Raw genomic sequence first — 14,378 nt, 5'->3', positions numbered from 1 at the left:
TGCAATATTATTTGATTTTATTAAAGCGGAGGAGCATACCGGGGGGCCCAACGGGTGGAATTAGAGAAACGCTAAAAATAATCTCGACATATTCATTCTCCCTGAGTATAAATAAATACATTCTTGGTTAGACTTTAACATTAAACAAATTAAAAAAATAAGGTTTGTTAAAATACTAAGCTATGGTAAATTTTCAAGCTCAAGGCGCAACCTCTAAATTTTGCACAATTAATTATTTAAGTATGTTTGCATTAATTGGAAAAAATAAGAGTGTAAGACTTTAATATTTTAAAAATAAATAAAATAAGGACCACTCTAGTAATTATAATGTACTAGAATAAATACTACTAGTAGCTATATTACTTGTATCTTTATTAATGGTAACTATATACTACTATTAGCTATACTAGTAATCTTTATTACTAGTTTCAATAATACTAGTATTAATGTTTCATGGGATTTGTGCAGGAATATGAATTTCAGCACCTTTTTTTAGGAGAGCTCATTTGTTGGGTAATAATAATCGATTTATTATTTAAAGATAAATTTTATTCGCATTTTTTATCGCTCGCATATCAATACTTTGATTAATTATATTATTATTATAATTATTATTATATTTTTTAGCGATATTGTAATCAATCAAAACGGAAAGATGGAATAAGTGTCCTTGTCTTAAAATTGATCTAAATTAATATCTGACCAGTTTTTTCCGTTTTTAACTTACCTTGCTCGAGGCAGTAAAAATTGAAAAAGTTAACGGAATATAAATTAATATATGGTTTTGCTGTTGGGCACTTCACAGAGGCTTTGAAATTTCGGTCTTAGAAAGCAAAGCGAAATAATACGTAGCTGATGATAAGATATTTACTAAATTGCAATGTCAACCCTTCGCTGAAACTTCAAGAGAAATGCAAATTATTTTGAGAAAATCTAATACAAAATAACACAAGCTTATAATATATCACATACATGAGAATTATCCTGCAACGTCATCAAATTTAAATGAATAGCTTGCTACCACGCCTCTCAGAAAGAGGAGCCGGGTTCGATCCCATTTTTCGGTGAAAACTCGGAACAACTCCATCTGGGTAATTTGCAAGTCCTCTGGCCTCTTGTTAAAGGGGTTTTCCCCCAAACGTTTTCGATTTCCCCTTCTTATAAAAACTTGTGGACGTTAACGGTGATAGTCAGTGTAGGGAGCTGTTGGCCAAGGTTGGTGCATTTGTTATTAGCCCATCGGTTTATTACCCGCCCACGATAATTAATGTCATAATACGTTGCTCTTGGGCATAAGGTTTCACCTTGGGTATTAAACTAACTGATTAAAATTTTTATTTACTGATTTATTGGCCTTATTTTTCCTATGTAGTAGCTATAAAAAGGTCGAACTAATCTTTCTTCCGAAAAGTGTTTAGTACGAATCAACAGGAGCATGCGAATAAAAAACAACACCACAATGATACGCGTCAATTTGGTAAAACAAAAATGATTTGAAGTCATTAAATCATTAATTATTAAGAACATTTCTATCATTCTTAGAGTTAACGATGAAATAGTTTAGTAATATTTGTATATTTTTTAGGTTTTATTAATATCTCCTTGGTTCTGGGCCCTGTACTTATCACAACTTAATAATTGTGGCTCTGCTACTTACGTTATCTATTCTACAAAAAACTAAACTCCTAGTAGATACTATTTTTATATTGTATCTTTAATAGAAGTATATCGTATCTTTACTACTAGCATCTATTGTCGTATTTTTCTACTTGCATCTATTATCTTAACTAAGAGCATATTTTGTTTTTACTACTAGAATCTATTATCTGTACTACTAACATCTAGTGCCTATACTACTAACATCTAGTACCTATACTACTAACAACTAGTATCTGTACTACTAACATTTAGTACCTTTACTAATAAAATCTAGTAGCTGTACTACTAACATCGAGTATCTGTACTACTAACACCTAGTACCTTTAGTAATAAAATCGATTATCTGTACTACTAACACCTAGAATCTGTACTACTAACATCTAGTACATGTACTAATAAATCGAGTATCTGTACTACTAACATCTAGTATATGTACTACTAACATCTAGTACCTTTACTAATAAAATCTAGTATCTGTACTACTAACATCTAGTATCTGTACTACTAACATCTAGTATCTGTACTACTAACATCTAGTATCTGTACTACTAACATCTAGTATCTGTACTACTAACATCTAGTACCTTTACTAATAAAATGTAGTAGCTGTACTACTAACATCGAGTATCTGTACTACTAACACCTAGTACCTTTACTAATAAAATCGATTATCTGTACTACTAACACCTAGATTCTGTACTACTAACATCTAGTATCTGTACTACTAACATCTAGTATCTGTACCACTAACATCTAGTATCTGCAGTGGAGTAACTAGGGACCCGCAGAGCCCGCGACCGCGGGGGGGGCCATGACATTTTCACAAAATAGGGGGCCCTATCGTCTTAAGAATTAATTTTTTGCTACGAAAATTGTACTAACGCTTGATAACCAATAAAAAAGTTTTTTTTTATAAAGGGCCCCTTTGATATCCTGCGGGGGGGCCCAAACATTGTCGTTACGCCACTGAGTATCTGTACTATTAACATCTAGTGTCTGTACTACTAACATCTAGCACCTTTACTAATAAAATCTAGTATCTGTACTACTAACATCAAATATCTGTAATACTAACATCTAGTACCTTTACTAATAAAATCTAGTATCTGTACTACTAACATCTAGAATCTGTACTACTAACATCTAGTATCTGTACTACTAACTTCAAGTATCTGTTATAGTTTATAATATTTTAGCTCCCTATAAGTTAGAATACGCCATAGATCTAACGTTAACAGCGATTTATCCCATAAGAAATCAGAACCGGTATACGTAACTTCCTAAGATGATTTTTTACCTTATATTTTTAGCTTCTTCAAATTACGTCGATAGCGGAAACGGCTATCTCCATGGATACGAGACGAACAGAAGCGCGCGAATTTAGCACGTAGAGCGGAATTAGCCCTAACGAAGCTTTTTATTTAAATATTACACTTGCAGGCGATGGGTTTGTTGACTTACGAAATCCTTGATGTGGGGAATATTTAAACGAAACAACTAATGTCTCAATATTTTAGAAATTTTATTCCTTTTATATGAACAGATATTGCCGTAGAATATTTATAGTTTAAAGCTTATCTCTTCGAGACCACTCGCGTTTGGCTTAACGAGCTTCAAATCCGTCGTTGAAATGAAACCGGATTTTACAGGCAAGCTCATATTTCAATTTTTTGCCATCAGATGGCACAGCCTATCTACTATTCTAACTTATGGGGAGCTAGTATATATTAAACTTATGGTACTACTAACATCTAAAATCTGTACTACTAGCATCTATTATCTTTACAACTAACATCTAGTATATTTACTGATAGCATTTATTACCTTTACTGCTAGCATTTAGTATAATTACTACTGGAATCTATTATTTATACTACTAGCTTCTAGTATATTCACTATATATTTCTAGTATCTTTAATTCTACCATCTAGTATATTTACTACTAGTTTCTTGTATCTTTTGAACTAGCATGTAGTATCTTTACTACTAGCTTCGAGTATCTTTACGATTCGTTTCTAGTATGTTTATTTCTAGTATCTTTACTACTCACATCTAGTAACTTTACTACTAACGTCTTGTATCTTTACTACTAGCATATATTATATTTACTACTAGTTACTTGTATCTTAACAACTACATTTAAAAATTGCATTTTTAAACGGAGTTTTAGTACACGCACTGTCTATTTTAATTCGTCATATGGCAGCGGGTTGGCGATAAATTTAATTTGCATCGAAATCTGAGTCGAGTTTGCGATGTATTTTTCTCTTTTGTGCTCAAGATTGAGAAGTCTATACAGAAGAAGTGGCAGAAATCTCTATCTAACAACTGCAGTCAAAGCGCCGAGGCTTCAACAAAAAAACTTCTTAGTCTGACAGTAAACCCCAGCACCCACCCGTGAGTGAGCCTTGGAGCCATCCGTGAACGAAACAATATCACCCTTGGTTGCAAAAACTGCCAGTCCAGTATAAGCGTCTTGCAACATAAATATTTAACAGCTTTTCAAAGTGTAACTTTGTAGCCATGTTGTCAGAACCCATCAATAAGATCGGTAAATGACAAGAATATTGCCGAAACAATTTGGTGTGGCTGCACTCCCAATTAGCAGACCTCCACCAACCATTATGTAGTAACCGATAGGCACTCATAAATGCAACCTCCTCTAGATAAAGATGGAGCGGTAGAATATTCAGGAGCACCTCCAGAGAAGCGTTTTAAGCTGTTCTCATAGCCAGCCGAATGAACAACCTTTGGGCTAAGACCCCAAGACTTGCTTATGGTACCCCTTACTCTCTAGAATAACATTTTAGCCGTCCTAATGTAAGCTTACTGTCTAGATTGAAACTTCTGGTAAGCAATAACAAAGTAATATACTTTCAATTAGAAAAAGTATAACATAAAATATTTCTTGGTTGCTTTGTATTTTGGAGCAAGGAAAGAACGCAGTAGCCAGATGTCCGGCGTTCATGGGGACTAGACTATTAAAAATTTAATAGATTATATTTTTATATAAGTAAGGGCGGCAGGGTGTACTTCCCTATCCACAAAACAAACGAAAGTCCATGGGTCCAAAAAATTTAATTCAGAGAAATCGTTTGGCTGTAACTTTTGCATTCTCTAAAAATCTACCCTCATTTATTACCGGAACCATAATTTTAAAATAATTTATAATGAAACACCATAGTTTCCTAACTTTAAAAAATTAAATATCGATCTAAGGCTCCCCCAAATTAAAAATAGGATATCTACTAAAACAGAATATCTTGTCGTTGCAATTTTTAATTTATCTTTCCGTAATAGCTCATGGTAAATGAGAGATTCTTAAATCAAATTTAGCTTTACTAAAAATGCAACAGATTTTGCATAGCACGATATAATTGACATGACGTAGCACGTATGCATAGATTCGTTTACAGGTGAATACTCATATCCTTAAAAGCTTCTGCTAACATTAATTTATCAGACGTTATCTTAAATGCACCGATTTGCAAAATGTTTTTATACATTTCCTTTTCAGAATATAACGTTGATACCATTGCTGTTACTTCATGGTTGGCCCAGTTCGTTCGTGGAGTACTCGAAAATGATACCAATTCTTACGACCCCAAATCCAGATTTCGTATTCGATGTCATTTGCGCGTCGATTCCAGGTTTTGCCTTTTCAGAAGCGCCGCATAAAATTGGTACGTTAATTAACATTTTAATCAAACATGAACTATCCTTTCTAAAGACATTGTTTAATATAAAAATTTGGACGCCGTAGGTTTTTTGTGAGTAAGCAGTATATTTTCTTTGGAAATAGATATAGCAAGAAAAGTACCGTTTAATTTGGATTTTTAAATAACAAGCCAGATGGTAAATTTTTTGTACATAGCTAAATTTAATATTTTTTTGAACATAGCTATATTATAAATTAAATTTTAACACAATGCTATCCTGACCACCTGTTTAAAAGCATTAAAAGTCGCTCGATGTCTTGGGCCTGAGGTATTTTGTATTAGCAAGAACGTTTATATGTATAAGAACGTTGAATAAAAGGCATCGCTTGGGCCATGATGTAATCGGTTTCAGAATAACTCCACCCTAAAATCCGCGTGCAGCACGTGCTTGAACTAGAACGGTTTTAACCTTTAGCGCGCGCCGGAAGTGGCTTTTTTGGCGGAGTTATTGGTAACCGATTGAATCATGGCACCAGGCACCAATTTGATCGTTCAACGTTCTTATACATATATACGTTCTTGGTATTAGCCTAGCGGCCTAGCCTAGTTTATATCGTTATTTAACTTATATTTCACATTTGGGCAAACCTTCGCCCCTACATCGTCAAAATTTACATAGCATGCATTCTAGTAGATTCCGGTAGAATGATTGTAGGATCATGGGAGGAATTTTCGACAATTACCACCAAAGACTATTTAAAGTAGGGTTGGCCGATATCGTAATTTAACCGATTCCGATACCGATACCGATTTCATGTTTCAACCGACACCGATACCGATTTTTTTACTGATATGGCAAATCGGTACCGATACCGATTTTCCCGATTTTTTACCGATTTTCACCGATACCGATTTTCCCGATTTTTTACCGATTTTCACCGATACCGATTTTACAATTCATTATCAATGGTCCAATACTAATGTTACCGATTTAAAAAAATCTCCATCTACGAAAACGGCGTCTCTTCCTCTCCACCGCCATTTCTCCATGCCGCAACTGAAGTTTGAACTTCAAATGGTCAAGGTTAGTGGCGCCATCTACCAGGACTTTAAGAAAATTGGTTTTAAAAAATCGGGTAAAATCGGTATCGGAAGGTTTTTTTTATAATCGGGTAAAATCGGTATTTTAGACGCGAACCGATTAATCGGGGAAATCGCGATATCGGTGACCGATACCGATTTCATATCGGTTTTTGGCCCAGCACTAATTTAAAGCTATCGCTTAAGAAGAATTTATATAGTATTTGATTACCAACTACAACCGCACTGCTACGTGAGCGTCAGTGACCGATCATGGCAAACTAAACTCCGAAAATATTATGATTTGGAAAAATTTAACAAAAGCTCCTCCAGGTATTTTAATTTTTTATTTAAACGTTCGGCATCAGAATTCTGTTAGTCGGGTTCTAGCTAATCATCGTTGAGCCTAATAAAATCGTACTAAAAATTCTGTTTAGTAAAATTTTATCTTTTGCCTCAAATAGAACCGAAAAAAAATACCACGTGACATCAAACACACCGACTCATTTTTATCTAATACTCCCATCGGAGATTCCGGCGAACACTACTCATTAGCTTAACAACAGTAAAATAAAAATTATATTGTTAATTTTTGTCGTGGTATTTAAACGCTAGTATCATTTCTACAACATTAAACCATATATTACTGGAGGCGCTATTCTTACATTTGGCCTTAGATTTTGAACCACTTCTTTAGATTAAAGAATGTTATTTTCTATTTTTTCCTATTCTTTGTTTATCTGAGCTCTCGGTGGCACTTTAGTTGGCTTTTTAACTTTTTGAGTGACGCAGAGTACACGACAACAAAATTTGGTGTTTGAACATAAAAAAAGGTAGACGCCGTTTTAAGTTTACTATTTCTTTGTAATTTCGACGATAATACTATTGTCCAGGAATGACCACGTTTCGACGTGGCTATAAATTAAAAGTTGATTACAAAAAGTCCAAGATAAAGACAGATATTTCTTGAAATTAAGAAACAGTTTTGCTTTCAAAACCGGCAAATCTGTTTGCTGAAATATGTAGAAACGTAACAGATATTGATCGATTAAATCAAGAATGTATTTATTTATACCTAGGGAGAATGTCTATGTTGAGACGTTTTTAGCCTTTCTCTCAATCCACCCGTTGGTCCCCCCAGTACGCTCCTCCGCTTAAAATAAAACGAATAGTCCCGCTATTTCATTGGCTGCTTAAAATTTACGTCACCTAACGCGATGGAAATCAAACGCCGGTGACGTTTTGTCTTTCCCCCCGCGCGAGACGGGGGAAAGGCAATCAACTTGCCCGGCGATTGTCGCAACATAATAATTCTTCCTAAATATAAATAAATACATTCTTGATTAAATTTTTAAACACAAACTTGTTCACATTGAAATTCCGCTATACCATTAATTATGGTAGTATTCAATTTAAAATATAGAAATAAAAAAAAACGCTCTCGACGTTCACGACCAAAAACGATTTAAAATTAGTTAAACCTGTTTTCAGTTCAACTGCTAATAAAATAGAAAAATTTATAAAATATATTAAAAAACATAAAATTTTGTTCTCGTATACACTGCTTTATCGAGAGGTTTTCTGAAGAGAACGAAAATCTAATAGCGCGTCATTCCGAAATATTTTCCATGAAATATTTATTATATTTTTATTAATAGTATAAAATTATTTTTAACGTGAACAGGTTTTAATATGATAGCTGCCGCAAGAATCTTTGTCAAGTTAATGTCATCTTTAAAATACGACAATTTCTACATTCAGGGAACTGACTGGGGAAGTGGTGTTGCAACCGACATGGCTGTTCTATTTCCAAATCGGTAAATACCAACAAGATCTGAAAATAAAATAGAAGTTTAGTAGAGAGGTTAAGCAGAGCGCTCTAGAAGTTTACTTTGAACGTCATCGTCGAGAATCAAGTGATAATTCTCCACGATTTTCTTTTCACGTATATTCGCAAGACTAGTGTCAAAGGTGCCCGTGATTCTTTGGAGTTTGGAGTCGGAACCTTTATCCTTTATTCCTTTTGATAACTTGAAGACGACGCCATATTTCTGTCGAGATAATGTGACACGTAGCATAATAACTATAACGTTTCAATAAAACTTCTGTATTTTACAATTTTCCTGCTCAATAAATCGAGAAATATTTATGGTAGGTTGTTCCTTTTATAGCTACCTGAGTTATGGAAATTGTAAATACTGCTTTAAATTGAAATGCTCCTAAGCCTTGTATATTATAGGAGAAAGTGGAGACACATGTAAAGTAATTTAGTGTACACGAAAACAAATGTCTGTGTTTAGACAATGCTCACAGGCATATAACACACATTTTAGTATTGGTTAAACACCTTTTTATTTTCGTCATGTACTCGGGTTTAGCAAATATTTCTATTATATTTCTATTGTAACGTTGTCGTTCAGACTTCTAGAGCGTCCCGCAAACCTCTCTTATTATGTTGATGCAAACACGATTTGCAGAAGAGCTAGAAATTTCTCACAGTAACAATGCCATTAGATAGTGATTATTAAATGCCCTTGCCTCACCAAATGGCGCCAACAGTCTAAAATGAATAAATGGTGATTTATTTAAAAATAGTAATTCTATGCCAGTTTTCTTATTAATGGTCTTTCGTTTATAGTTTTTACTTAGAACAACGCTTAATAATGTGCTAGAAGATAATATTTTTGTTAAAAAATAAAGGTAATAAGTTAAATTTTACCCAAAAGAAAAGCAGAATAATCGAATCACTACGGGACGCTCTAAATGTTTATCTGTAAAAAAAATAGGGAATCGGTCCGTTGCATGGTCTCGTAAAAGCAAGAGTCTGACGTCAAAGCAACATTAAAACGAAAAACTCAAAATCCTCTATAAAAAAGGTTAATTGACAAGCATCGTAAATATGTTTATAGCCATGATGCTAAGCGCCGTAACTTTTTTTAATGAGTCTTCAAATTACGTTACGGGAATATGGGTTGAGGTTAACGCTAACAGTTAGTATAGGGAGCTGTTGGCTCGCGTGGCATGCAGGGCTAGCCACCAGCCTCGTATGCAATTCAACCCGGCCACCAGGATTAATGGCTTTAAAAGTAGCTTGATGACTTAGGCTTAAGGTGGTGCATTAGGTATTAGCCTAGCTGATTATTATTATTATTATTATGGAAATTTATGGCACAAATATAAAAGAAAGAGTTACTTTGATCTAAAGGGTTGCCAAAAATTTTTTTAACGTAACTCAATCTGTCTAGAGCTCTTAATTTCATTTATATCCAAATGTGTTTGTTGCTTCTATCTACCAGTTTTCCTTATTTAAGTCATTTTAATTTTTATCAGTGTTCGAGGTCTGCACGTAAATTTCATCACTTTCAATCCCTTCGGACCGAGATTTATTTTCAGTTCAATTCTTGGACATATTAGGAAAGCTTGGGCCTTGGACGACGGCCAAACTACATCTTTGTTTCCATTCACAACCTTTTTGCAAAATCTTCTAGTAGAAACAGGCTATTTTCATATTCAAGCTTCACAACCGGATACAGTAGGTAATTCCAAAAGTTGCAATTTTCAGTTTTACTAAGAATTTATTCTGGTACCTAAGAATCAAGGAAGCCAGAGATTTTAAACCATCTTAGTATATTTTACGTTTTTTTGTTAACTATTCTCGCGTTCAAATAATGACCGTAAAAGTACCGGATGTTAAAGTTAAAATTATTATACATGAATAACAAAAAATAATGGAGAGTTGCTGTAGCTTGTACTGTATCTATTACCGTAGTTGGTACTATAGCTGGTACTGGTATTATAGCCGGTAAGAGTACTGATGTCTGCCCTAGTTATGGAACTGGTTGTGTTGTGGTACCTGCACAAGGGCTTGCCAATACTTTTTCGAAAGCAGGGGCTAAAACATTATTATAAGTACAACCTTGTTAATTAAGCTGCTTCCGAAAACAAAAGCCAATAGATAAAAAAACAAAACACAAAGGGGTCGCATGTTTAGTTAACTTGTCAGGTTGACCAAAATTGCGACACCGTAAGAGTCCATAGGTCGCAAATACGTATACTGACAAGGAGACTACCCGAGGTGTTACACACCGATTTTGTGCAAACTCGGGGCATTGGTAGACCTTCATGTAACTTGAAAAATCCTAAAGGGAGTTTATTCAATGGGCAAAGGTTTTGCCATGGCAACGAAAAATGTTTTTGACAACTTAAAATGGAAATTTTCCCATTGAAAATAACATGGGATTTTGACCGATTCCAAGGTTCCCCCCCCCTGTGAAACATTTTACAAAATTGAAAAAAAAAAATTAAAATCCAAAATTATAAAAAAAATTGGTCACATTTTTATCAATCCTTAAAAAAAATTTCACAGGGAAATCGGTAAAAATCTCATATTATTTTATGTTGTCAAACATTTTTCGTTGCCATGGCAAAACCGTTGCCCATTGAATAAAATCCCTTTAGGATTTTTCAAGTTACATGAAGGTCTACCAATCCCCCGAGTTTGAACAAAATCGGTGTGTAACACCTCGGGTAGTCCCCTTGTGAGTGAAATTTAACTCTGCGGAAAGTCTGCCCTGAGGAAAAGTAGTGAGATAGAAGTGGGGCAACTCGCCCCAGGTGCCCCCGTGGTTGGTACGCTCCTAAACCTGCATAAGTTACGAAACTAGTATCGGTACTATAGCTGGGCGTTCTTACACTAGTCATGGAACTGGTACCAAGACTGGCACTAATTACGGAACTCGTGTAACGCTAAAATCAGATTTGATATAGGCCTAGCCAATTTAATTTCCCAGAAAACGTTCTTCGAAACCCATTTACCTACCTCGGCGCAGGTCGCTCGATGACAACTGATGGGTTTACCCCCTTTCTGCCCCCGTGCTTTATTGAAAGTCGTTTTGGGACTACTGGCCAGGGTCTCCTCTCGCTTTCTTTTACATGGCGACTCGAGGCACCGTCTTTTATTGGGCTTAGCGTTGAACCCTTTTCTCTCCCCTTATTTCTAAATAGTAAAAGCCCCGTTGTAAATACCTTTCTCCCCAGCATTGAGGTTTGCCAATATATTTCCAATGCCATATCTTTTGTAATTAACGTGCATTTCCACGAACCATATTTTCGTGGGAATGGTTGAAAGTTTCAAACCAGGGCAATTCCTAAATGAGTTTTGCCCTGTCAAAATTTTCTGGTTGTATTGTTCGTGTGTGCTGAACTTCGGTTTAATTTATGGTGGTAGCTACATTGGCGGCCCCCGCCAACCCTACTTTGACATTATAGTATCTGCGAGATGCGTGGTCTCTCTTTTCAAGTTACCGGACCCGCGATCTTGGTCCCACGGTCTCTAATTGGAGAGTGACCTCACCAGGACTTCTAGGACCCAGGTCGAGATTGGTCAGAGCAATCTGACGTACGAAAAACCCACGTGACCTATGCTACTTTAAAAACAGGACTTTGTCGTTTTCTTAGACAGATCTGGACGGGCCCCCAAAATGTAACGCAAGAAATCATACTTCGCATCGCTACTACTGGACTAGTAAGTGTAAAGGGGAAATAGTGGCTTATAAATAATTTAATTTTACAGTGATAGGATGCTTCGCTACATTGGTCGTAAAGAATACTACTGGCCCGGGACTCGCGTCACTTTCACTATTGGAGTGAGCGAGGGTAAACATTTAAAAGTGTCTAGGGGAAATGGTTGTATGCTTAAATTTAGAAATTAGAAATTTGGTCTGAGGTTTGCCATTTAATAGTTAACAAAACAAAAAGAAATGTAACTGCCATTATTATTTCTTTGAAACTCTCTTTAACAAATGTCTCAGACTATGGATATTCTACGTACGTAGTGGGGCAGTGGTTGCGAAATTAAAACAACAAATTACAACATAATCAAAATAATCAAACAAACAAATAAACCAAAAATATAATAAAATAATTGTTTTACGGATTAGTCCCAAGCTTGAGGGCCTTGTCCATGAGTGCCAAAGACGCTGGTTATGAAAACGAATACGGCGCGCAAGATGCAAGCATCGAAAACCGCACACGCGGATCTCCGCGATTACGTTAACCGAATATCGTCACGTGAACATTTAAAATTCGCATAGGGTCTATTTAAAAATTAGAGCCCGGCTAAGACGAAAGGGAAAACCGCACAGAGCGTAACTTTCACTTATCTTTTCGGCGCGATATATTGCTGTCGCATTCTCGTTTTAGACTCTCGTCCAGATCTGTCTAAGAAAACGACAAAGTCCTGTTTTTAAAGTAGCATAGGTCACGTGGGTTTTTCGTACGTCAGATTGCTCTGACCAATCTCGACCTGGGTCCTAGAAGTCCTGGTGAGGTCACTCTCCAATTAGAGACCGTGGGACCAAGATCGCGGGTCCGGTAACTTGAAAAGAGAGACCACGCATCTCGCAGATACTATAATGTCAAAGTAGGGTTGGCGGGGGCCGCCAATGTAGCTACCACCATAAATTAAACCGAAGTTCAGCACACACGAACAATACAACCAGAAAATTTTGACAGGGCAAAACTCATTTAGGAATTGCCCTGGTTTGAAACTTTCAACCATTCCCACGAAAATGTGGTTCGTGGAAATGCACGTTAATTACAAAAGATATGGCATTGGAAATATATTGGCAAACCTCAATGCTGGGGAGAAAGGTATTTACAACGGGGCTTTTACTTTTTAGGAATAAGGGGAGAGAAAAGGGTTCAACGCTAAGCCCAATAAAAGACGGTGCCTCGAGTCGCCATGTAAAAGAAAGCGAGAGGAGACCCTGGCCAGTAGTCCCAAAACGACTTTCAATAAAGCACGGGGGCAGAAAGGGGGTAAACCCATCAGTTGTCATCGAGCGACCAGCGCCGAGGTAGGTAAATGGGAAATTTCGGAAAGCCCGAAACGGCTATCTAAAGTTGTAAATTATATAGGCTTACTTATGTCAAGAAATTATTTAAATAATACGGAGGGAATTCGGGTGTTTTTATAATATAATATTGAAAGATAATTTAAATTGGTTAGGCCTATATCAAAGCTGATTTTAGCGTTACACTCGTACTGAGACTGGCACTAATTACGGAACTCGTACTGAGACTGGCACTAATTACGGAACTCGTACTGTGACTGGCACTAATTTCGGAACTCGTACTGAGACTGGCACTAATTTCGGAACTCGTACTGTGACTGGCACTAATTTCGGAACTCGTACTGAGACTGGCACTAATTTCGGAACTCGTAATGTTACCGTAGCTGTTTATAGAACTATTCTTGGTAAAGTAACGAATGAAATCAGAATTCTTCTTGGCGATTTTCAATAATGCAAGAATTAGAGTAGTTCTTTGTGTATTTTGGCTTCTGTAGGAGATTCCGTGTTTAATGAATAGAACCATTCCACCTAAATTATAAATATCGAAAGTTTCGTATTTTTTTCACTTTCGCCCGTTTTAAAGGTGCTGGATTGTGCGATTCTCCTGCTGGTTTGGCAGCTTATATGCTGGAAAAGTTCATCGTCGGTACCAATTTCAAATACAGAGACCTCCCCGACGGTGGTCTGACTAGGAAGTTCAGTTTGGACGATCTACTGACTAACGTCATGATTTATTGGACGACCAATTCTTTCACATCAAGCTCTAGAATTTACAAGGAATCCTTGAAACCGTCGTATTTGGGCTTAGGACTGGAAATGTAAGTGGGATTGCAATTAATTATTTTCTTTTCTTTTTTTTAGAGCTAATACCCAAGGCACCACCTTCGACCACATAAGCAATGTTCCTTGTGCGTGATCAAGTAACAGGTGGCCGGGTTACCTTCATTAGAAATGGAAACCACTTCCACAATTTATCATTTTTATCTATTTTTGTCTCACTTATTTTATTAACTGAATATTTTTAAATTATCAAAAAATTAAATTATTACCGTGTTAAAATAAATATCTTAGTTTTGTAAATCTTTTAAAATCTTTGACGTCACTAGCCTTCATTTTGGATTTAGAA

The 14,378-nt window shown here is 35.9% G+C and overlaps 1 protein-coding gene across 1 annotated transcript in view; it reads left to right on the top strand.

Moving 5' to 3' along the window:
* Positions 1-14,378, top strand: part of LOC149956651 (epoxide hydrolase 1-like) — a 28,413-nt gene that overhangs the window by 13,612 nt on the left and 423 nt on the right. Inside the window, exons 4-7 of the mRNA XM_090164739.1 lie at positions 5,177-5,342; positions 8,083-8,215; positions 9,729-9,934; positions 13,836-14,070. Coding sequence (XP_090020865.1) covers positions 5,177-5,342; positions 8,083-8,215; positions 9,729-9,934; positions 13,836-14,070 — 740 coding nt within the window. The remainder of the gene's footprint in view (positions 1-5,176; positions 5,343-8,082; positions 8,216-9,728; positions 9,935-13,835; positions 14,071-14,378) is intronic.

Source organism: Leiobunum rupestre, chromosome 2, assembly GCF_980474605.1.
Source record: "Leiobunum rupestre chromosome 2, qqLeiRupe1.1.hap1, whole genome shotgun sequence".
NCBI lineage: Eukaryota > Metazoa > Arthropoda > Arachnida > Opiliones > Sclerosomatidae > Leiobunum > Leiobunum rupestre.
Note: the sequence above shows the minus strand (reverse complement) of the source record. Positions and strands in the feature narration are given on the sequence as shown.